The sequence below is a fragment of the Molothrus aeneus genome, chromosome 7, assembly GCF_037042795.1.
Source record: "Molothrus aeneus isolate 106 chromosome 7, BPBGC_Maene_1.0, whole genome shotgun sequence".
Taxonomy (NCBI): domain Eukaryota; kingdom Metazoa; phylum Chordata; class Aves; order Passeriformes; family Icteridae; genus Molothrus; species Molothrus aeneus.
Genome location: NC_089652.1, coordinates 11,043,430 through 11,065,943, shown reverse-complemented (window position 1 = coordinate 11,065,943; position 22,514 = coordinate 11,043,430). Strand labels below are relative to the sequence as shown.

Genomic DNA, 22,514 nt, shown 5'->3' with positions numbered 1-22,514 from the left:
TTATCAGGATTTAAGTCTTGATAATTTCAGAAGGAACAGAAGTGCTCTCTTCCCCAGACATCACAGGCACTGCCACAAGCAGGTACAAGGTGCAGCTTCCCAACATCTCAGCTCTGTGCTCTGCCTTGCCCCGTTTAACATGCTCCCTGTTCCTCAGTCTCACCTCTTCTTGGTAAACAGGATCATCCATCCAGCCCCAGCTCACACCTAAACATGATACTGGCCATTAGCCCTCAGAAAGGTGAGCTCTTTGGGCAAAGTCACAAGATTTTATCACAAGTGCTTGTATGTCAGCATTTCACAGCACATGGGGACATGTTACAGTCTTTATGCTGGTCAATGCGAACGAGGATGTTAACCTCATCTCATTAAACCAACCTTTTTTCCTATCACTTAAGCTTTACCTGCTCCCCACACCCATGCCCCTCCCAGCAGAGCTGCTGAGCCTAGGCAAAGCAAGATGCTTAACTCGCTCACATATCACTCTCCCAAGCCAAACAACTTACTTATCCTCCCCATCTACTGCTACAGCCCAGCTTCTTCTGCAGGAAAACACCATAGTCCTTGGACTGATCTATGTAATCTATGCTCAGCAAGAGAATGTAAAATAATTTAAGTCGTTATAATGGTTAAAATTCTAAAAGAAGTGTTCAAAGTTGGAAGGTACTGCTGCAGGGCACACTCCTCTGGCAACCAAGGGTACCAGGAGAATGTTCTGAAGGCCACAAACGGCTCCAGTTTGATCTCAAGATCAAACAGAGATTTGGATAAGTCCATTGAAATCACTCCCTTCTAAGCACTAGCCTTATCCATCAAAGTAGTGTACCTCACTACCATGTATGAGAGTACCTCCCTTTCATCCATAAGGATGTAGCAAAAACAAGTATTGAATATGAACAGAATTGTAAACCTGCATCCAGCACACAGATGCCGCAGCAGCACTGCCAAGCAAACAAACAAATGTATTTGCTGTGAGTTAAGCCATCTATTTTTTTCTCAGTTCTAATAGAAACTTAGTCTTTTTTGTGCTTCTAATAAGAACAACTTATCTAGAAATAATCCCCCAAAATTCATTCTTCAGCAGTATTAGTGCTGATATTTAAAGTCATACAGTTTTGCCAAACAAACCTTGCCTAGCTCAAAGTAGAATCAGCATAACATAATTAACCACATTTTGAGAGTCTGAAAAAGAAAATTGTGAGGTAAAATAACAGGGTTTAGTGATTGGCTATTTGTGTTCAATCCAATCCCTCCTCCGTTGATGGCAATGGGAAAATTGCCACTGATTTCAGACTGCAGAAACTATGTTTATACTGAAAATCTGCATTGCTTTAGGGAGCAACTGCCACTGTGAATCATAACACTGAGGAAGAAATTCACAAGCTACGTGAATGCCATAACTTGCATTTCCAAATCATACACAAATACAACCGATTTTACATAACACTAGAAGACAAGCCTTCCTTCAGGATACACCCATGTGTATGTCTCAGGACAAACCTGTCCTTACCCCCGTGCCAAGGCTTGGGTGTCACCCACAGAGCAAGGCTGGCTCCAGCAAATGAAGGCTCCATTCCCAATGAAGGCAGTGCTGCTTCCAGGCAGTCTAGGGGACAGGGCTCCATCTACCACTGAACACAAAATGTTGGCAGAGTCTTTTTTCTTATGTTGCATGAATTCCAACATCTATTTCTTAGCCAGCGCTCAGAGAATTTTTATGACAGTATTTACATGAGGTAGCCTGGAGGTGTGTCATACTCCAATGGAATATAGTACTTTTATTAAACTATTATATTTGCTAAATTAATGCAATAACCTCCCACATAATCTCATTCAGAAAAAGAGGAAGGATCTTACAATAATCCATTCACAGTGCTTTCTCCTGATAGCTCTCGTTCAAAGAGTTCAGCAGTCCCTCCAGGTGAGCAAATACAACTTCTAATCAGATATTCATGGAAGTTGTTATAAAATCAAATTAAAACAACAACAAAAAAATTCACGTGTCTTCCAAGCAAAACTACAGCTTATAAAAAAAATTAAATGCAAGGACCCAGAACTCATCTACATTTATGGTAAGTGATGCCCATAATGTATTTTGTGTCCAAAGAGAAAAATTAACATTAAGTAAAAATTATTCTTCTCCTTCTTCTAAGCAAGTAGGCTAAAACTGACAGAATCACCAAGATAATCTATTTCCTCAAAAAAACATCCCAACAAAGAAAACAAAACTAAAACATCACTGTGATATTAAAATTCAGTATTAAGCTTGCCTAAATGCTACAGGGGTATGGAAAGCTTAATAGGTGATGCCCAAACAGGCACCAATCTTCACTTAAGAAGAGAGAGATGCAAGGAACAATCACTGCCAAGCTGACAAGAGCAGGACCAAGGCAGCCCTCAATCATCCTCCCACTGCTCTCTCAACCAGAGCTGCTGTAAATGTTTGTGGCATAAAACCCCTCTGGCTTCTGGCAGCCACCTTGTGCCCTTTTCCAGGTTCCCCAAAGCTGACATCATTCAGCAGCCAATCCCCTGAAACACCTACACACCTCTAGCACAGTACATGCCCAAATGACCACGAAACCAGAGCAACCCAGCTCAGGCAACGAACTGGTATTGTCCTGTGTGACTTTTCCTGAGCAGAGCTCAGAGCTGCATCTGCAAATGTGATCCCCATGGCTGTGCTCAAAATTCTTCCTCAAATCCTGGTCCTCCACCTCACCCCTGTCCTGCTTGTGCACCCTTGGTTGACTCCTGACTCCAGCGCCTCAACCTCCCAGCCAGGCTCCCTGGTTTTATTTCAGCCTTGTCCGTTCCCCGTGACAGCCCTGCTCTCAGCAGCACTCTGATTACATATAATCCAATTTTCTGAATTTCACTTGAGCTTCTAGACATGCTCTCACCCTGCTCTGGCCTGTGGCTTTCCTGGGGTACTCAAGCACTAGCATCTGATTCCTGATCAAGGAGTTTTACCTCTTATTGCTATTTACTTCCTGCCTTTTTCTTGCAAGCATGTCAATGTCCTACCTGTCATTCTCAGGCAGTCTCCAAAGCACATCTACTCTTCAATATGCATTGACTGCAGTAGGACCCAATATAACAGAATTTCTTAAATACATGGCATCATCTTCATCAATACTCCTGGCAGAAGTTTTTGTCTGGCTGCTTGCTCTTCTGGTTTGGTTTTTAAGCAGACACACTCTCTAGAAGATGCATCAACACAAAATAGAAAAAAGTCCACCAGTATACACAAAAGCAAGATAGATATTTCCATGAGCAGCAGGCATCTCATACAAGTGCACCCTGCATTTTACTTAAGAAACTTCCTTTTTAGTTGTATTTACCCTCCAAACTACCTGAAAGAGTGAAATAGCATTAAAACTTTTCATAGTCTACAAGCAAAACAAATTAGTAATCCAGCAAACTCATCTAATGAATTAAAAACACTCTGTGTTTTTAGCACAATACAGGTAATTAGGTCCAAATGACTCTGGGAGAATCACCATTCAACACTACTTAACAGACTTTGGGTCCATAAAATAATAAATACTGAGCACTGCATTTTACCTGATTCTAGACTTATTTGAAAGGTATGCAATAGAGCAGCCAGCTTCATACTGAATAGATTTCCAACTGATGTTCCTACTGCCCATTCAGAAGTTGGATCCCAGTTACCAAAACAGGCATCCACTGAACAATGATTATTTGAGTCCTAATTACCAACCACTCTGCATCTTCTATAGCCATTTACACCCACACAAATCAATGAATGACAACAAATCTCTGAATAAAGAACTGGGCAGCAAACACATGCTCCTTTTACCCCTTCAAAGAGTACCAAAGCAGCATAACATAGGTCAACCTGAAGGACAACCAGGATCCAGCAGGATGAAGAGATTCTGGAGAAAATTCAATATTACTCTAATGAATGTTTTCTGTAGCTGTTTCAGCTGGGATTATCTAAAACATGGTGCCTCAGTACCATGTGAGCAGGCCACTCAGGAGAAGAATCCAATCTTCCAATATTTTTTTAAATCCCCTCAGTACAGTAACACTTTGATGCCAGTTACCTTTTAGACTGAGGTACACCTTTAAATAGGCATCCCACAATAACATTACCTGATGCATGCTGCCTCAAATAATAATCCCAAGGCTAATTTCATTGATGTATGTGGCTCTGGAAGAGGAGGAATATTTTACCTCCATTTGATTCCAGTACAAAGTCTTAATGGTCAGAGACTTTCAACTTAATAAATCCACACTAAGCAGTGAACCATGACTGAAGAAATTAATAATGAAGATATTACAATAATCTCAGCAATTTGAACACATTTCAGGGAGGGGTTTAATAATCACTTAAAACTGCAAACTTTGGACATAAGACTCTTCCAGAAAATAGGATTCTATATAAGTAGGCTTCAAACCCCAGAATATTTATGATACAAAAAGATTTAATAACAAGGCTTTGAATGTAAATACATTTCCAACCTATACAAAGATCTTTATGAGTCCTCAGAAATTGTTAGCATTTAGTAAAGGCATTTAGCCATTTGTGGCACTTCTTTTTTTAACAAAGTCTAAGTAGCTCTTGAATTGTCATGCATGTAAAAATCTTCAAGTCACATTAACTAAAAAAAACCCCAAAACTAGAATACACATGTTATTAAAAGTAATGTTAATCATCCTTCCTCGTGTCTTAGAAAAATCACCCAGTATTACCAGAAATTACACCAACCCATCTAATATGTTGATTAAGTTTACAAGAATGACCAGCTAAATGGTTCACTACAGCAGATGTATTATTGGTTCTACAGTAACTGCCTGCATTTTCACATCTACTGTAGGGAAGAACAGAAAAAAAAAAAATATACCATTAACTCAATTAAAACATTTTTGTTACAGATGGCAATGATCTCAGTGGAACTACAAAATGAATAAAATATTAGCATGAGAAACAGGATTTGCATCTCCACACAGATATGAAAACTTAATTTTATTAACAGCTGCTTAACATATTTGGAAAGCAATAGAAAGCTTTCCACCTCTGCCACTGCTCTGTCCACCAGCCCCATTACTTCATCAGAATACTATTTTTAATCATTTGTGTACTTCTGCACAAAAGTCTTTATGCACATAATTTAGAAACAAATCAACCAGTATCACCAACTTCATCTCTTACTCCCAACCTTAACAGCTCCTACCTCTTACCTAGAAAACCTATCAAACAACTTCCTGAAAAACCTGCCAGAACTTGTGTTTGCAGACCACTGGACTTGCTGTTATCCGACAGAAAGGTCACCTTTCAGTAATTCCAGTGCAAGACACTCAAATCACCTTGACTCCTATGAACTGGTACAGAAAAACACCCCAAACACAAGGCTTCATCCATCTGTACCCACATGTTCACTGAGATCACTGGTCATGTGTTACATTATGTGCCAAGTGGAACCAAACCAAGCAATATGGACTACTATTAGAATAGTTAGCAGACATTTTTACTATAAACTTCAAAGGAAGCAGTTTGGCCTGGATGTAGGTTGTTTGGATTTGTTTAAAATTTTCAAGCAGTAAAGTTTAGACAAGTCAGTGTAAAGGCACCCATTAACTTTTAGAAGACTTTGAGCCAGATGAGCCTTTAGGACAGCTTCCTAAGACCCACACGCCCAAATCTTGCACCTCAATCATTTTATATATAGTGGTTTCCATTGCTATGATAATTATTATTGATAGCGTGACATAAATTCCACAAGACCTAAACATTTCTCATTACAGTGTTACCAACTTAAGCACAGGGTCTATACTGGGTCTACTGATGTTGCTCTAAGAACAAAGAGGAAAGAGATGGAAGTTAAACTCCAGTCTGAAATGCCTACTGCCCCCCATGAGAATGTATGTCAGTGATAAACACAACAGGTCAAAGAAAAACTGCCCAGCTTCACTGATACTAATTACTGGCCATAACTCATTTGACAAAACCAGGTCTATAACCAGTATTTGTTCTGTCCAAAATTGTCTTGAATAGATGCTTAAGGAAAAACAATGGTGTATGGAATAGAGGCACAGTGTTATGAAAATATAAACAGCTATGCCACAACAATCCAAAAAAAGATCTTTAAACCACTTCTCTTCTGTAAAGGTGGTAAACATTAATTCTAAATAACTAAATGAACAAAGATTCTTTAATTTCTAAGGAAATTTTGTACTAGCAGTAATAGAAACCAGTTTCCTGGGTCTCTTCACAATTCATTTATTTTTTTTTTAACAAACAGATACTGAGTTAGATAAAGATCAACCTAGTCTGGTATCCCAAGATGAGTACATGCCTGGGAGACATATAAGAAGCAAGGAAGTACAAACTGGTCGATTCTTTGCTGCAGCTTCCCAGAGTTCAAGCACTTGTAGTTTAGGAACTTTCAAATCCAGATGCTTTTGGTGCATAGTGAAGCTCTCTTCATCAATTTGTCATTTCAAACCTGCTCAAACCCATTTACATGTTTGACTGCACAGATTTCTGGGGCTGTAAAGTGCATGATTTACTCACATGCTGCATCAGGAAATACTGTCATTTATTTTCAACCTGCTGCTAAAGAACTACCACTGTTTTTTTCCCTGACTTCATATTCTGTGAAAGGAGCAAATATCAGTTCCCTGTTTACCACAATGTTCGGAAATTTACATACATAAAAATATCACCCACCAGTTACCTTTTACCAGATCTATCTGGTGAATTTCCCATTTTGTAGCAGTCTTTGCATGGCTAGACATGTCATTCTTGCCCTTCCAAATGCCTTTTTAGGTTTTACCACATTATTTAATGTAATCTCAACTTACATATTCTCCTTTTTTCCTTCTGGTACATATACATAAAAGAATGCATTCATGATAAAATCAGCATTGGACTATCAAGTAGTTTATCAGCTTTAATGAATCTTACATAGTCATAGTTTAAGATTATTAAGCAGCACAGCAAAAAGCTGTGTAAAAGCTTCTGGAGAATCATTACAGTCCTGAAAAACTGTCTTCTGAAAACAATCTTAAATAGTTACATTGCATAGACAGATGTGGTGTGTATTTAAAATACTTGAATTCTGTCACCACACATCAGAACAAACTGAAAGAAACGAAGCCTCACTGCTTTCATTGTGGGTTTTTTTTTTTATAACTGAGAACATCACAAACATAAATACAAGTCTTGAAATAAGACAGCTGGCTATCTTGATACACTTCCACTGATTAATTAAACTGCAAAACCCTAAATAAGACTTGCAGTTCTTAGGCTAGTAGTGTATTATAAGCAAGGACAACTCAACCAGCTTTTAAAGGAAAAGAAATCTCTACATGAAGCAGGCAAATAGCCTTTGGAAGAACTTCAGTGAAAGGACTCACAGCTCTACTGTGACTGAAGGTAAAGTCTCTTGAGTTAGAGAGTCTGCAGCTGCTACTTCAAGTTCATTTCATGGGCACAGTCTGCTGCGTTATCTGCTACAGTATCTTAAAACAAAGATCCAGGAAGAAAACAAACACATGATCCCAAAAGTTTGTCTTGCATGCAAACAAAGCAGAGAGAGATGCCTGATAAGAATTGACAGAGAAATATTTTGGTAGAAAGCTACAAAGTATTTCAGTAGCATTACATAACAAATTACACAGCCTTCCTACTCATTTATTAAAGTGCTCATACATGGCAATGGCAGAAGGAACATGCCAGAAGGAAAACAACATCCATTTACTCTGTTTAGAGGCCCCCACACAGGAAGGCTTGCAAAACATTACATGCAAAGAAAGCAGAAATCCAGTTCTCCAAGCACTGTCTTCTGCTCTCCTGGCCTAAAAGTGGTTCCAATTATTATTCTATTTGCAAACAACTGGGCCCGGATTATTCACAAGCAACAACAACAACAACAACAAAAAACCACTTGGCAAATCATTTAGTCAACGCATACTCCATCTTTAGGCTTCCTAGAAAACAGGTCAAGTCCTATGATCTCTTGCCATTTCTCTAGTTTTATCTCCAAGCATTCTTGTCTGCGGATTTCAGGCTCCTCATGGCAAACTCCCATTCTCGTTCCAGTTCTGTAGTAAGACCACTTACCTCTTCTATGCATTAGGAAAAAAAACACAAAACCAAAATACAAAACCTAAAATAAACCAACTAAAACACGTTAGTGAAACAACCTAATGCACAAGAACAGCTACAACTATTTCTCATTAATCTTATTTTACATTTACCTCAATATACAAAGCTGTGAACATCAGCAAAGCAAAATGGGAATAACAATTTTCTGGCTACACTTTGTTCTTTTTATATAAATGAGTTCTCTTGTTACTGAAGCCAAATATAGAGCACATGAACATACTGAAGATTATTTAGAAGGGCTCATATTTTACTTGCAATATATGCCAAGTGGATTTTGCTGCAGGGAAGGTTTTTAAAACAAGTCCCTGTTCAGCCTTTGTACTTCACAGTTATACTGTGGGTGCCAGAACACTCCAATGTAAGCAAGTCTGGCTTCCACTGGAATTGAACTCTCAGATGCTAACCTTGAGACTTCCAAAGTTCCAAAAGACAGCTGCGGAAAAAATGCTGTTAGAAGTGTACTTTGACCATGTAAATTTACAGAATTTTAACTTTTTGCTTAACTGAGCAAGACCACTCATGTTTAAAGTACACCTTTAAATAGTTGAGAGGTAAATGGGAAAACAGAGCAAGAATGTTCAACTCCTGCAGAGTAAGAGCTTGTCCTTACTGTGCAACTTCCTTTGCTTTCTTAAGTCACATTTTTCAGCAGATAAGATCAGCTTAGAGGAAGCAATAGAATACTATTTTGACTATAGATTTATATGAACATATAGACATTTTAGAGTAAAATAAATATAATAAATCATTAGCAAATTCATTTCCTTGTAAAACAGAATGCTTGTGCAGAAAGCCTGCATGTTGAAGTCCTGAAAAAAAAAAGTAACTTGGAGGGTCTTATCTTAATTCCAACTAAAATTTGCATTTAACACCTGATGAATAGGTCCTATTACATTAAAAATTGCTGAAAATGCAGTCAAATACATTATTTAATTTCTACCCCAAGTTAATAGTACTTCCTGGTATAATGCCAATGGAAAACTGAGATTCAAAACACTTTTATATACCACTGAGACAACTTGAGGGAAAAGAAATGCAGTGCTTTCTATGGGGTCCCAACATTGTGCCTTAGAGATGCACAGTCCCTGAATTCTCAAGTTCAGACACCTGCAATGAGACACAGCCATGTTATCTAATTTAAACCACCTATTTAACAATTAAATTTAAGATTAACAATCGTATTTTTCATTCCACTCCTATCAAAAGACCATTCCAAACCCTTACAGGGCCCAGAGTAACTTTGTAGTTTCCAGACTCAGTCTACGCATAAGAGTCCTTTGCTTTTGTCCAAGAAATCTATTTCCCCTCTCATACAGTATTCACTCCAGAGACCTTATCAGCCCATTCTAGCTGTCCTTCTGTGCATCTGCTCCAGTTTGAATGCACCATTCCTGAGCATAGGAAACTGAGTTAACTCAGTATTTCAGATGAGGCCTTACCAGCTCCCTGTATAAGAACATTAATATTTCTTACCTCTATCAGGAATCTTTCTCCTTTAAACACCATCCTGAGATAGGTCTCAAGGAACTTCCTCCAGTTAGAAGAGTGATCGTTACCACTATGTGCTAATGTGCTGATCATTATCAGATGTGCTAAATTATCAATATCAATTACCAAGCAGTAGTGAAAATGCTACTCAGTCATTAACAATTACACATCCTTTATGACATTAAAACATCTACCACATGGAACTGGTATAGTCTGTAAAAATAATGATACATTTTCAACTGAAATCCAAGATTGTGTATTTTCAATTTCTGAAACCTTCACACGATTCTAAGAGAAAATATCATCTCCTTACCAGTACAGTTACAGAACTTTGGTCCTGATTTAGCAAAGCATTTATACATTTATGCAACTTCAGACTGAAGCATTCCCATGTAAAGACATAGTGGATGTCTTTACAAAACTAAAACCACCCTTAACGCTTTGCTGGACTTAATGGGTTAATACTTCAACGTGAAACTTACAAAGGACCCTCCGAGGCTCTTTTGCATTTAACCACCTCGGTCTCCTCTGAACGTTTATGGATTTAAAATGCAAAAAAGCAAGTATTTCACGGTATCTGTTCTTCCGCTGAATAGACATATTAAGCTGCAAGAGCTAAGCATGCGTCCTGAGCTTCCAGCATTAAGGTAGAGCTCTACCCAGCGCCTTCACACATTTACAGATGAGAAGTCTTCTTTTCCGCTGTTCTTCCGATGCCTTCCAAGTGCAAATCACTAACAAGAGGATCACGTGTGACCATATGCTAAATTAAGTTCGCCCAGAAGATTTCATTCATCGGTTCCCCAGAAACTGACGATTAAGCCTACACACTTGCAAGGAGATGCCATTTAATTCAAAACCACAGAGTTTATTTAAAAAAAAATTAAACCGGAAAAAAAGGAAGAATCAACATAATCATAAAACCATTTTCCTTACCAAACAATAACAAAGGCGAAGGCTTTAAGGTCACGCCCGACCTATTAATTTCACATTAAAGGTGCTAAACACCCGGTGCAGCTCCGCAACAACCTGTACTACAGTCCGTCTCCAAACACACCTTCTGTTAATTTGTGACACTGCATATTTTGCTGCTCAAGAACTAAGAAAGCCAGCGCTGTAGAAGCTATTTATTCTGCCTTCCAGGTGCTTCATCAATATTAAATAAGAACAGATACGAGCTGCTATGCAACAACTTTACAACTGGGCGGGAAGCTGCCCCATGGGTCACGCAATACCCGTTTCAGCGCTGGCAGGAGCAGCACCCCAGCACAGACCCGGAGAGCCGCTCGTTCCGGGCACGCACCTTGCCCCGGGGGCTCCGTAGAGGCGGCGCCGCGGCCCCGCTGTCCTTGCCGCAGGCAGGGCAGCGGCGCTGCGCGGCCGCTTCACCTGCGCGGGGGGTGCGGGCAGCCCGTCCCCGGAGGGCTCCCACCACCCTTCTGCCCACCCCGGCCCCCTCCCACGGGCAGGGACGCACCGAAGGGCGGCTTCAGCCTGGGTAACCCGGCGGCGGGACCCGCGCAAACTTCGCGGCGGCGCGGCACACCCTCACCTTGATGATGCTGCTCCTCCGCGGGGTGGCCTTGGCCGCCTCCAGCAGGCAGGCGTCGGGGTCGGGCGCTGCCGCTGGCCCCAGGCTGCCGCCGGGGAAGCGCTCCGCGGTACCCACGGCCGAAACGCCGCTCCGGCGCTCCCGCCTCCTGCCCCCGGCGTCCAGGGATGCCGGCTCGGGCTCCTCTTCGGCACGGTAAGCGACGTCGGGAGGAGCACGGCTCGCCGCCGGCTGCTCTCTGCCGCCAGCAGCCTCTGCCATCGCCCCGCCGAGCGGTGTCAACTTCTCCGGGGTGCTGAGAGGGCGGGGGAGTCACACGGACGGAGGAACGGACGGCGTCCCGCGGCGCTCCTCTCAGGGCACGGCGGCGGCAGCGCCAACTTTCTCCGGAGGAGCCATGTCGGTCCCCGGGGCGGAGGGTGCCCTCAGGGAACTCCACGGAGCCAGAGGAGCGGGGCGGGGGACGCGGACAGCGCGCAGGAAGTGCGGCCACAGCCCCGCGCTGTTGTGACAGGAGCCGGGCTTATGTTGACGGACGGTGAGCTCGGCCAATCGGCGGCGCGGCCGCCCCCCGGCGGCGCAGCGGCAGCCAATGGCCCTGGGGAGGGGCGTGCCCGCGGGACGCCTGGACGGGCGGCCGGGGCGGTGCGCGGGGGGCGGCTGGGGCGCTGGAGGAGGACTCGTAACACCTGGTCGCCCTCGCCACAACCTTGACGAAGAGGGCCTGTGGAGGACCGTGCTGCCTGTCGAGAGCGTTCGTGTGCCAAGGCGGCCGCGGGAATGCTTCCCCGTGCGTGTTTGAGGCAGGTTTGGGCTGCCTCTGTAAAAGCAGCGTGTGGAAGGGGTGACTTAGGTTAAATACCCTGCAGTAGTAGCACCGAGTGGAGGCACCGTGGTAGGAACAGGGACGCTGCCAGCGGCGGTTGTGGGGGCTGCTGCTGTAAGGGGCACCTTGAGGCTGCTGACGGCGGGCCGGCAGAGTGGATGCGAGCCGTAAGAGACAGCTCACAAAAGAGGTCGAAGACTCACGTTGGGATTCCTCTGCCGCTTAAAAACGAGCCAAAAGAGAAGCAGGTTGTGCGGGGCTGCTCCGCTCTCGGCCGCCGGCCCGGGGCGGTCCCGCTCCTGCCCTGCCCCTCACAGCCCCGGGCCCGGCGGCGCTGGCAGGGCCGACATCGCCCCCTGGCGGCCGCGGCCCCGCTCGGTGCCGGTGCGGGGATCCAGAGGGAGCCTCCGGGAAAGGGCAGCCTTGGGAAGAGTTCGTGCCAGCGTGGTGCTGTCCCTTGTAATTCTTCAGGGGGTATTTAGTTATAATGAGATTATCCACGTGGACACGTCAGGAAAGGTGGGGTGGAGTGCAGCAAGGGTGAAAGCCCAGGAAAGAGGTGAGGAAGAGATTATACAGCGAGATGGAAAATAGAACAGGTAGGGCTGGGCGAGCTGGTAGTTCACTGGGGATATAAGACTATTCAAAATTATAGTTACCAGCTTTAAAGGCAGTAAGGCTCTGTGGGAATATTACTTTCTCCCTGTTTTCTAAAGTAATTCCCTAATGAATGTGTTTGGCACCTGTTGGCAGTCATGGATTAAGGAAGAAAATAAAAGAAAACCTCCTTACCTTAACCAGTTATTAGCTACTAGCAAATGCCTGGCTACAGGGCATAATTGCTACTTAAAGAATGTGAAATTTGTATATGTATATACACACACAATATATAAATTTAGAATTCCATGTTTAAAAAGGTCTAGAACTTTTGTCAAAGGTATTGAGGCATTTATCATATTCAACACAAAGAAATGTTAATTGAGGGACAGATCTAGATACCACTGAACTTTTTTCATTAGCTTCCTTGTAAATTTTATGTTAAAATGTAAAAATACATGTATACCACAGTTATTTTGCTTTGTTTCAGAGAAAAAAGTCACAAAATAAGTAACACTAAAAGAAGATAGAAAATATTCACATTGAAGAAACATTTATGGAGAGAAGAGACTGTAAGGGAATGAAGAATTTAACCCCAGCCTGCATTGTACAAGACAGAGAATGTCATACCAAGTCACTGCAACAAAGAGGAGGGGAAACACCCCAAACCAACTAAAAAAACTTATTATGTATCTACAGACTGACTTAAGAAGACTAATTTAAAGACAACAGAGAAGAGAATTACCATGAAGTGTTTTAATGGGAATTATTGCTTCATGTAGAAATATGTTGGAGATCTTTCCTGTATGTTGTGAAATCATACTAAGTTTAATCATTGGTTTAATTATTTGGGAACAACACCGTGCTGTCATAGCTGAAGTCTGCATCTACCAAAAACTCTGCATTGTGTTTCACAGACAGATTTGTATAACTTATTAAAGAACTTTATCCTTCCTAGGATATGTTTTACACATTTAACATTAGAGAGAGATTTATTGTCAAACAAATTGTCTTCTGACATCAAAGGTTTAAAACCTTTTAATTTTCCCCTTATATCACAACCTTTGACACCTGAAGTCTTTAACTGGAAAAGGTCTACAGGGAATCTACAGATTTTAAGTTTCATAAAAATCAAACCTACAGGGAACACGGGACAAATTGTATTTTTTATCTGTTTGTCCACAAGATGCAGAGGTTTTAGAATTATGTATAGTACAGCTAAGTGAGGGTATAGTTAAATTCTTCTCTAGACGAGAATAAAAGGTTGTCTGTTTTTCTGACTGCATCTCTAGCTGCTTTTGAGGCATCTGCATTTATCTCCTTTTCTTTGTATGTAACCATGAATTATGAAGGAAAAGAGCAATTGGTTTTGATACTTCTTGATGTGCAACAAAAAAGAGAGCTGACAAAAAGCTTTACAGTAAAAGTGCTTGCATAGAAAGTTTAAAGAAAGCAAGATTGGTTGGTAGTAAGTGTATGTAACAAGTTCTGTGTTCAGTTTCATGCAGTCCCCTGTACAAAGACCCTGCTGTGTTGTCCATACCTACTTCAGGTATAGGAACAGATTTTTGAGAAGAGTCAAGGAGTTCACTCAAACTAAGAAAGGTAAGATAGTTAAAAACATCTATGTGTTTGTCTGAACATAAGTAAGCAAGTGCCTGCAATACCTATTTTAACGTGGATTTTTTTTTACACTCATTTTGCTCCATCTCCATCCTTAAGGCACACAATTGTTCCTCAGTGGGCGTAGTTTGTATCATAAACTGGCTGAAAATACAGTTGTCTTGGAGCTGTGCTGAAGCACAGCTTACATAAGCCAGTACTTGCACCTAGACACTGCCTTTTGGGAATGCCTTAAAATTAAGTGTTAAGCTGGGAGCCAAAAGTGATTCTCCTGTACCAATTGAACAGGGCTGATGAAGTGTGAAAACTGACAGATTTTCCTGTGTGATGAACATCTAATTTCCAAGGCAGGGAAAACAATGGGGGGAAAAGTTTGATTTCTTCACATATGCATTCACACTGACAGCAAATCATAACCAATTTTAGCATTGATGAGACTTAGGCATAGCTATTTATGGGAAAATGTTTTGCTAGATAATTCTTAAAGAAGTGATATTTTAAAGCCTTTGCAGTTATTGTGTCTCCACTGTTACATCATGAATGTGATATTATAAAAGAACTAAAACCAAGAATGATATAATTTATTTATACAAATATGTACTTGTTGCTAAGTTTCACTCACATTTTGGCAAAGAAACCCCAAGTCATATTTTGCCTGTAAAGCTATAATTAAGCTCTGAGGCTGGGTAAAAAATGCAATGTAAAAAAAAAATGCAACTGCAAAATGCAATGTAAAGTAAATGTAGTTACATCTTCATTTTAAAACATACTGCATATGTTTTCAATTTTCATATTTTAAATATATTTACACACACAAATTGATGCAATGCCTCCTTTTTTTCTTTTTTCTTTTTTTTTTGTTAAGTCTTGTTTTGTCTTGCTTCCTAGATCTTTGAAAAAGCTTCACTATACTTACACATCACATTGTATCTTCTAGGTAGTAAAAATGTTGTGTCTTCTCTAACTTAACAAGAGAGACTTTTGTGATATGCCTCTGTCTTAATTATGTTCTTATTCCACATGAAGTCACTGAGGAATTCTTTTCAGTCTGCTGATACTTTCAGGCAAATCCAGTGTTATTAATAATTAAAATGCTGTTGTTATAGAATATTCCTGCAAATTCTTACCTCTGAGGAATAATCCTTTATTTTAGGAGTATGGTTTTCCCCAAAGCTATGCCAATTAAGTGTGAGAAATGGTAAAATCAGGACCTCAAATTAGATCATATTTGATCCTATTTCACAGCCTCTGCTTACTATATAGACACAGGCCCAAGCCTGAGTGGAGCCCAGATTAGGTAAAGCCTGGAATGAAAAGTGGGGTAAAATTAGAGATAGATTCTGTAAACAGTCATAGCAGGTAGCAACAATTGAACCAAATTTTATAGACAGGAAAGGGTAGATTCCTGGTAAGAAAGTGATTCTTCCACCAGATTTGGCAGCGGGTATAAAAAGAAAGTGACATTAGAAATTTTTTAAGGGAGAACAGTAAAATGTCTTATTTAGTTTTGTAAATAACTAACCATTTTTTTCCAATTTGATTTTCAAGAGTGGATGTTTGCCAAGAATTAAGTTCACTTACATGAAGATTCACGTCATAAGTCACACCCATCTTCAGATTTTTTGGCCACAGTGATTGAAGTTTGAGAAGTTAACAAGTAACTGAAAATAAGGTTTTTAATGGACAGCCTGAGATGATGCCAGAAGTCATGCTACAATCTAGGTAAAACAGAGTTTATTCATTTGTGCAAATAGTGAAGCTTTCTCAAGTTGCCATGTTTAGTTTTTGTCTAGTTTTTAGGGAGGAAAGAGAAGGCATGTCATATACATTATAGCAGAAATTTTCTTGAGGATTTTAAGGAGTCTTGACAATGAATTCTTATTCAAGTCTAATGATAATAATAATGACTCTTGTTTAAGGTAGGTGTAATTCCACTTAATGAGAACATTTACCAATGACTGTTTTTCAGAGTTCTTTTTGACTCCTCTGATCATTGCTTTTAGTATTTCTTCAGCTGTGACACATACATAGAAATTTAATTGTAGTTGTTGCTAACTTTCAGGCTGTGTGAACCGGTTAACTACTGTGAAGAGTATGATCCAATAGATGTATTTCACTTCCTCCATTCTTTGATAATTGCTTAAAAGTAGGTTCAAGTGCACTGTGTACCTTGCTAGCTCAATGGATATATTCAGAGTTAGAAATGTACATGGCACCCACACACTTACCTGCAATTTTTTGGGATTATTTGGCTTATCATGAACTGCACAGTTGCTGGGGAAGCAGCATTAGTTGCAAATGATACCTATTAGCCAGGAATTCATCCTACTAAGGCTAGAAAGTATTCTGGTAATATTCTAGTTCAAATCTACCCTTACAGTTTCTAATCTTACTACCTCAGAAGGTAAGTGCTACCAACATCAGAAGGAATAATGTAAAGAGTTTTGAGAAAATCTGGTCAATATACTGAGAATGGAATTGAGACTATTCTTCTGTCTGTTAATCATACAACCTTCCTCCTAACATGTACTCTCTGAAAGATATTTTGCATTGCCTAACTAGTTTTGGACATAAGTTAACTGTGAGTATCCTGGACCATTGAGGTGCTATGCAATAGTCTAACCACCAGGAGAAAATAATTCATTTAAATTCTTTCTGCAAGGTCCTGACAAGGATGTGAGGGAAAGTATCAAATAACCCAATAGTAGTGGGTCTGTGTGGGGAGAGCATTGGTGATGAGAGCCTGCAATCCATTCCATTGGCACTTCGGGTGAAAGTACAGGTCCAGTCCCAAGGATAGAAGATCTGTGCATTGGAGAAGAGAACAACAGCTCATGGTTTCAACTGAGAGGTCAGTTTGCACTCAGAAACTACTCCATGATGTGAACCAAGTTGGTAAATTAGGATAATCCAGAGATCTGCTTCAAAACTGCCCCTTGATCCAAACAAAAATGCTAAACCAGATGCACCTGAATCAAGTAAGTGTTAAAAGTACATTGCTGTCTTTAGATCACCTGTGCCTGACTGGCCTCACAAGGAAAGAGCTATACCCACATTTGCCTCATGTCAAAGAAAGTTGGTTTCCTGTGAAAAAAAGTCAAGACAGTATTTCCCAGCAATTATTTCTGACAGCTTCTACACTAACTAAAGTGGTAGTATATGCAAACAGAGAAAAGGTACCCTGTAAAGTCTTCCTTTTTAAACTGAAAATGAAATTATATGCAGGCTGGTCTAGTCCTTGATACCACTTCCGAACACAGGGTTACATGAATTTGAAAACTACTAAAAACATTTTATGTTTACTTCTTTTTCATATGTGTAAAGTTGGCCCCTCTCTCTCAATTCATTTGGAAAAGTCACCTCAAAAAAAAAAAAAAAAAGCAAGCTGATTATGATCACAATGTAATCCTCAAAATAACTTAAATTCCTCTGGTATTAATTGAACAGAATTTTAAGAAGATTAAAAATATTTTCCATCAGGGATGAAGTGTACTTAATCTTTTATTCCAAATTTCATGTTCCTTAATGTCAGGTTAGAAGGATGTGGAAAAAAAGCCTAATGACTAATCTAAGTAAGCTTATTTTCCTCAAATTTGCCACTGTGGGAGTATAAGATGCATAAATTGGAAGAATTGTTAAACACTGTTTATCTGTGTCTGTTCTGAGTGGGGTTCAGTCAGTTGTTGGTTAAGATCTATATGCCATCCTAACTCCCACTGTACTTTACGTTAGGATTAGCACAATTGAATCATTCTGCAAAGACAAGGCCAGGAGTGTTTTACTCCCAAATACACAGATTTACAGACTAATCACTAATAAAATGTGTTGGGCAAACTTAGAGTCACCTGTTTCCTTTGTAGTTTGGAAGAATCCTCTCATTCTAACCAGTTACCCTCTCTTCATCTTATCTTAGAGGTACAATCAGATTTGGTAGCAAGATTTAGGAGATTCAGGTGTATTAACTCTTCAGGCTATGCAGATGTCAAAAGGCAGCAGAGCTTTTCTTTTATATACACTGCATGTTTGATGTTCAAAGATGCCAAGAAATGGTTTTATGAGCAGATATTATACACAATGAGCCTCACTGAGCCATACTTGAACATAGCACTTTTCAAAGGTTTGTGATTTGGGGGAGGATAGGAAAAAATTAAGGGAAAATGGAAGAATGATGTCTCGTTTTGTGAATCCCAAGGTCCATAGTGTGGGCCAAAACTACTCTGGATTATTTCCTATGAGCCACTACAAATAAAACAAATTGAATTTAAATTACCTATTTGTCCAAACACTTAAACCCCCTTGAACTGAATGGAAAGCAAAAGGTAAAAAACATTTCAGAGCTCACAGATGCCCTGAGACTGTATTCTACCAAATGTAGGAAAAAGAGTGAATTGCAAATTGAGCAGAATAATATAGAAACAAAGCCTAAAAATCCTGTAATCACTCACACAGATAAGTGATCTCATAAAGCTAGATTCTAACTGAAACAATATAGAAAAACCTCTTCAAATTCAGTGTTAAGTAGGAAAATAATAGCAATCCATTTTAAAAATCAATGCTTTCAGTTCTTCCTATGTATCTACTAATTGTTTTTAAATAAGGGGGACAGAGACAAGAGGAGATGAGCAGGAGTGTTGTTAGGGCAACCAGAAACAAAGTAGGAGCTAGAGACAAAGGTTAGAGAGAAGGGTGGAAACTGGGAGGGAGTGAGAAGTCACAGCTCATAGAGAAGAGAGATGTGCCCAACCCAAAAAGGGAATGTTGTGGGAAAAGGGCCTGCAATATAGAAATATCATATAGAAGAAATACAGCCATTTAAATAAATGGAAAACTTACCAGTAACTTCTGCATTTTTCACATAGCACTGACCATAACTTTTACACAGAGAACTTCTTAGGTGACCATCATCAGTGCTTCTAAGCACTGTTAACTCCCTCAAGAGGCCTCCTCCAAGTCCTTGAATACCTAAGAGCTCTTGGGTTTTTCAGTTTGGGCTCAGAATGTAGAGAATCCAGTCACAAGCTTGTAAGAGAAATCAGTGTGTACATCTTCATAGGATAAATATTTTTCTTTTAATACAGTTGTGTATGCAACAGAGACAGAAGCCAATTTTCTAGTACCATCCTAAGAAACATTGTTATGAACTTCAGAGCAGGAAGTAAGTAATCTTTCATCAAGAAAGACAAGGACATATTAATGCTTAAATTTCCATGAAAGGATCTTAAAAGGCTGGTGGGAAAACTACTGTTGTTATGCACAGATAAAAATAATAGTAGCAAAAATGGTAGCATGTCTTTTCAAGGTCAGTGAATCAGTGAAATAGCAATTTGTTGTAAGGCCCATGTATTACTCATAAAATATACTTGTCTTTTGCTGCCTGGAGAATTCTTTTCCTCCTCCCAGTTAATTTTTTCTCCTTATTTTTCTCTCGGTTTTTCTTTGGTTTATTTTTCCTCACTTAACCTCTTTCTCTGATGCTAAAAAAAGGACAAAAGGCAAAAACCTACAGGAACCAGCATAGTCAGACTCTTGTCTTTTACTGCCTTCTTACTGTCCAGCACTGCCTTTTAATTTGTGGGAGAGAACAGCAGGGGAGATCATTTCATGCTGTATATATTGCTGACATGTGGAATCAGGAAAAACAGTTACACTCCTGACTTCCTTTGAGGGTGGCTCCCTCAGCCAGGAAACAATTCCCTTAATGAAGCAGCCATGCAGTACCAGGGCAGCCCAGCAGCCTTTGTTGTGATATTCAAATCTTGTATGCATGGCAGTATTTTATACCAGCTCTACTCCTAATCTTGCTACATTTATAGGTGTGTTGAATTTTCAGGTTTTAAAGCATCACAGTAAAAAATAGCTCAATCTTTCTCATTTATTTGCAAAAGTCCCATTTTTGTCACAATTGTCTTAATTTAAATGTAAATGTCCCAGATTTGGGTTTCTTAACTAAAGGAGGAGGTATAATGTAGAAGATACAACAATTAAAACTGTAAAATACACTTTCATGTCTCTGAATGTTTGTTTATTCTTTCAGCTATTCTCACTTTAAATTCTCCAAATCAAGATATGAAGCACATGAAAGGCTTGGGCTATTCTGCCTTTCACATCATTAAAATGTAGTGCTGTTCTCAGGATAAGCTTTGTTGCTGTCTGATAAACATTCATAAAATGAATGCAATTCAGCAGAGTGCTGTAATCTCACAAAATAAGTACTTCTAAAAAATCCTATCAGCTCTGCTAAAATTGCCTTTTATATTTTATTAGAAAATTTTATACAACTTTCTCAGCTAAAAAAAAAAAAACCAAACCCAAAAACCAATAGTAAGAGTTAAGCATTATATTGTTATTTATTACAGGCACAGAATTATTAGAAACTTTTCTAGTACTGTGATAAGATTAATGTTGTAGAAACTGATAGGTGTAGAAGCAACACCAAAAAAGGAGCAGTGTAGAGTCCTATAAGGACTGCAAGTCTGCTGTGCCTCAGGGAGTCTTACATGTTGTGAAGGGCTGTTTGGTTTAGGTGGGATGGGTATAATTTGCATAAAGTAAAACAAAAATATTTGAATTCAACTAAAATATAAGATAGACATTGTCAAGATATTCTTCCTTGAAGTCTTTATTTTAAAGCAGCAAGAAAACATAAATCACAAGAGTAACTGTTGTCATTATATTACAAAGGCTCTGTATTGCTAGAGTTTCATACCTCCTTGATGTTTCTCATAGGAAGCTCCTCTAAGCACCGACTCTTCCTTGTCCTCGCAGCAGCCAACTGACTCCAGTTCCCCTCAACCACCAATCTACTCTTTTAAAACATTCTTCTTATTGGCTACAGGTGTGGCCTGGGAAAATCAGGCCTGCTCCTAATCCTTAATAATTAGCTCAACTGCAACTCTTTAGGGGGTAAGATAACATTCTATACTACTTTTGTTTACTTATATTCTATCCCCCTACAAGTAGCTAATGATAGTAGTGAGCCTGACACTGAGTCTTGGGGTGACTTAGCCTGTGCATGTTTGATCACTTTGAAAAACAGTTTTCCCTCTGGTGTGGTTCTCTTAGCATATACTTGTCTGGATATCAGCTCCTGCTGTCATCAGATCAAGGATTTTTGTCAGGCTGCACCTTCATACCTGCATTGATTATGAGTTGGTCATTTAAATGACTCTTTTTTTCAGACCAGTTTAATTCCAGAGATATTTTAAGGTCAAAATTTATTTGCAGACAGGATGAAATCATGGAACAGGAGGGCAGGTTGTAGTGCTGTTCTGTAAATGACCACAGAAGTACACTTGACACAAGCATTACTGTTGGTGCTTCTCCTCCAGTTCAGGAAGGGTGGAAAAAAGAATATTTTGAGTATTTTGGGGGGTGGTCATTAATGTGCTATTTTCCAGCTCTCTTGAGCAGACCAGAAATTTTATCTCCAAGGTCATCCCTAGCCTTGCCTACTCAAGAGTCTTTTGGGCATCTTAGGAAGATTGTTTGAGTTGAAATAGGACTTCTACTTCACACTGATGGCTGTTCAGTCTAAACTGTGTTCTAACCCCCATCAAGTATGGCCTGGTAAACGAGACACAGGTAACTGCCTCCCCGGGCATTTTTGTTTTTCTCCCACAGAGGCCAGATGAAATGTGTTATCCTGTTTTCCTCCCCGTTTCACACCCTAGTTGGGAAGATAAACCCAGCTGGGATTCGCTTCCTCAGGTGATAGGGAAATTGCTGGAGGGAGGTTCCTGGGCTGACTCAGAGCTTCAAAGCACAGCTCCGAGGGGTGGTACCGACACCCTCCTCAGAACTACCACCGCGGGGAGCCAGCCAGGACCACCCGCCCTAGTGCTACCGCTGCCACGGTACCCGCGGGGAGCGCAGAGCAGCTGGGCCACCCGACACCCGCCGGGGCATCGGCACAAGCGGCTGGGGTTCTGGGCAGCGGAGCGGCCGCGAGCCCGCTCCAGGAGGCACGGGGACACCGGCAGACCCAGGGCCTTGAGGCGGGGAGGTGCCGGGACAGAAGCACGCCTGGCCGCCCCGTCGCAGCCATCCCGTGAAAGTACTCGGGGACTGCGGGGAGAGGGATTTGAGAAAGAGATTTCTCCGCGGCAGTCGAGCTGAGGCGTGCGAGGGAAGGGCCGCTCCGTCGCGCTGAGCCGCTGAGCCTCCAGGCTGCGCCTCCCCCGCCCGTTGCAGGCCCGTCCCCCGCGGGTGCGCGTCAGCTGGGCGCGAGGCGGAGCTGAGGAGCGCGACGCGTGCCGGGAACGTGCCGGGGGCCGAGGCGGCTGCGAGGACCG

The 22,514-nt window shown here is 40.8% G+C and overlaps 1 protein-coding gene across 1 annotated transcript in view; it reads right to left on the bottom strand.

Moving 5' to 3' along the window:
* The window catches only part of PLCL1 (phospholipase C like 1 (inactive)), a 179,976-nt gene extending 168,321 nt beyond the window's left edge, over positions 1 to 11,655 (bottom strand). Inside the window, exon 1 of the mRNA XM_066553557.1 lies at positions 11,178 to 11,655. Coding sequence (XP_066409654.1) covers positions 11,178 to 11,438 — 261 coding nt within the window. The 5' untranslated portion in view covers positions 11,439 to 11,655. The remainder of the gene's footprint in view (positions 1 to 11,177) is intronic.
* Between the last annotated feature and the right edge of the window lie 10,859 nt (positions 11,656 to 22,514).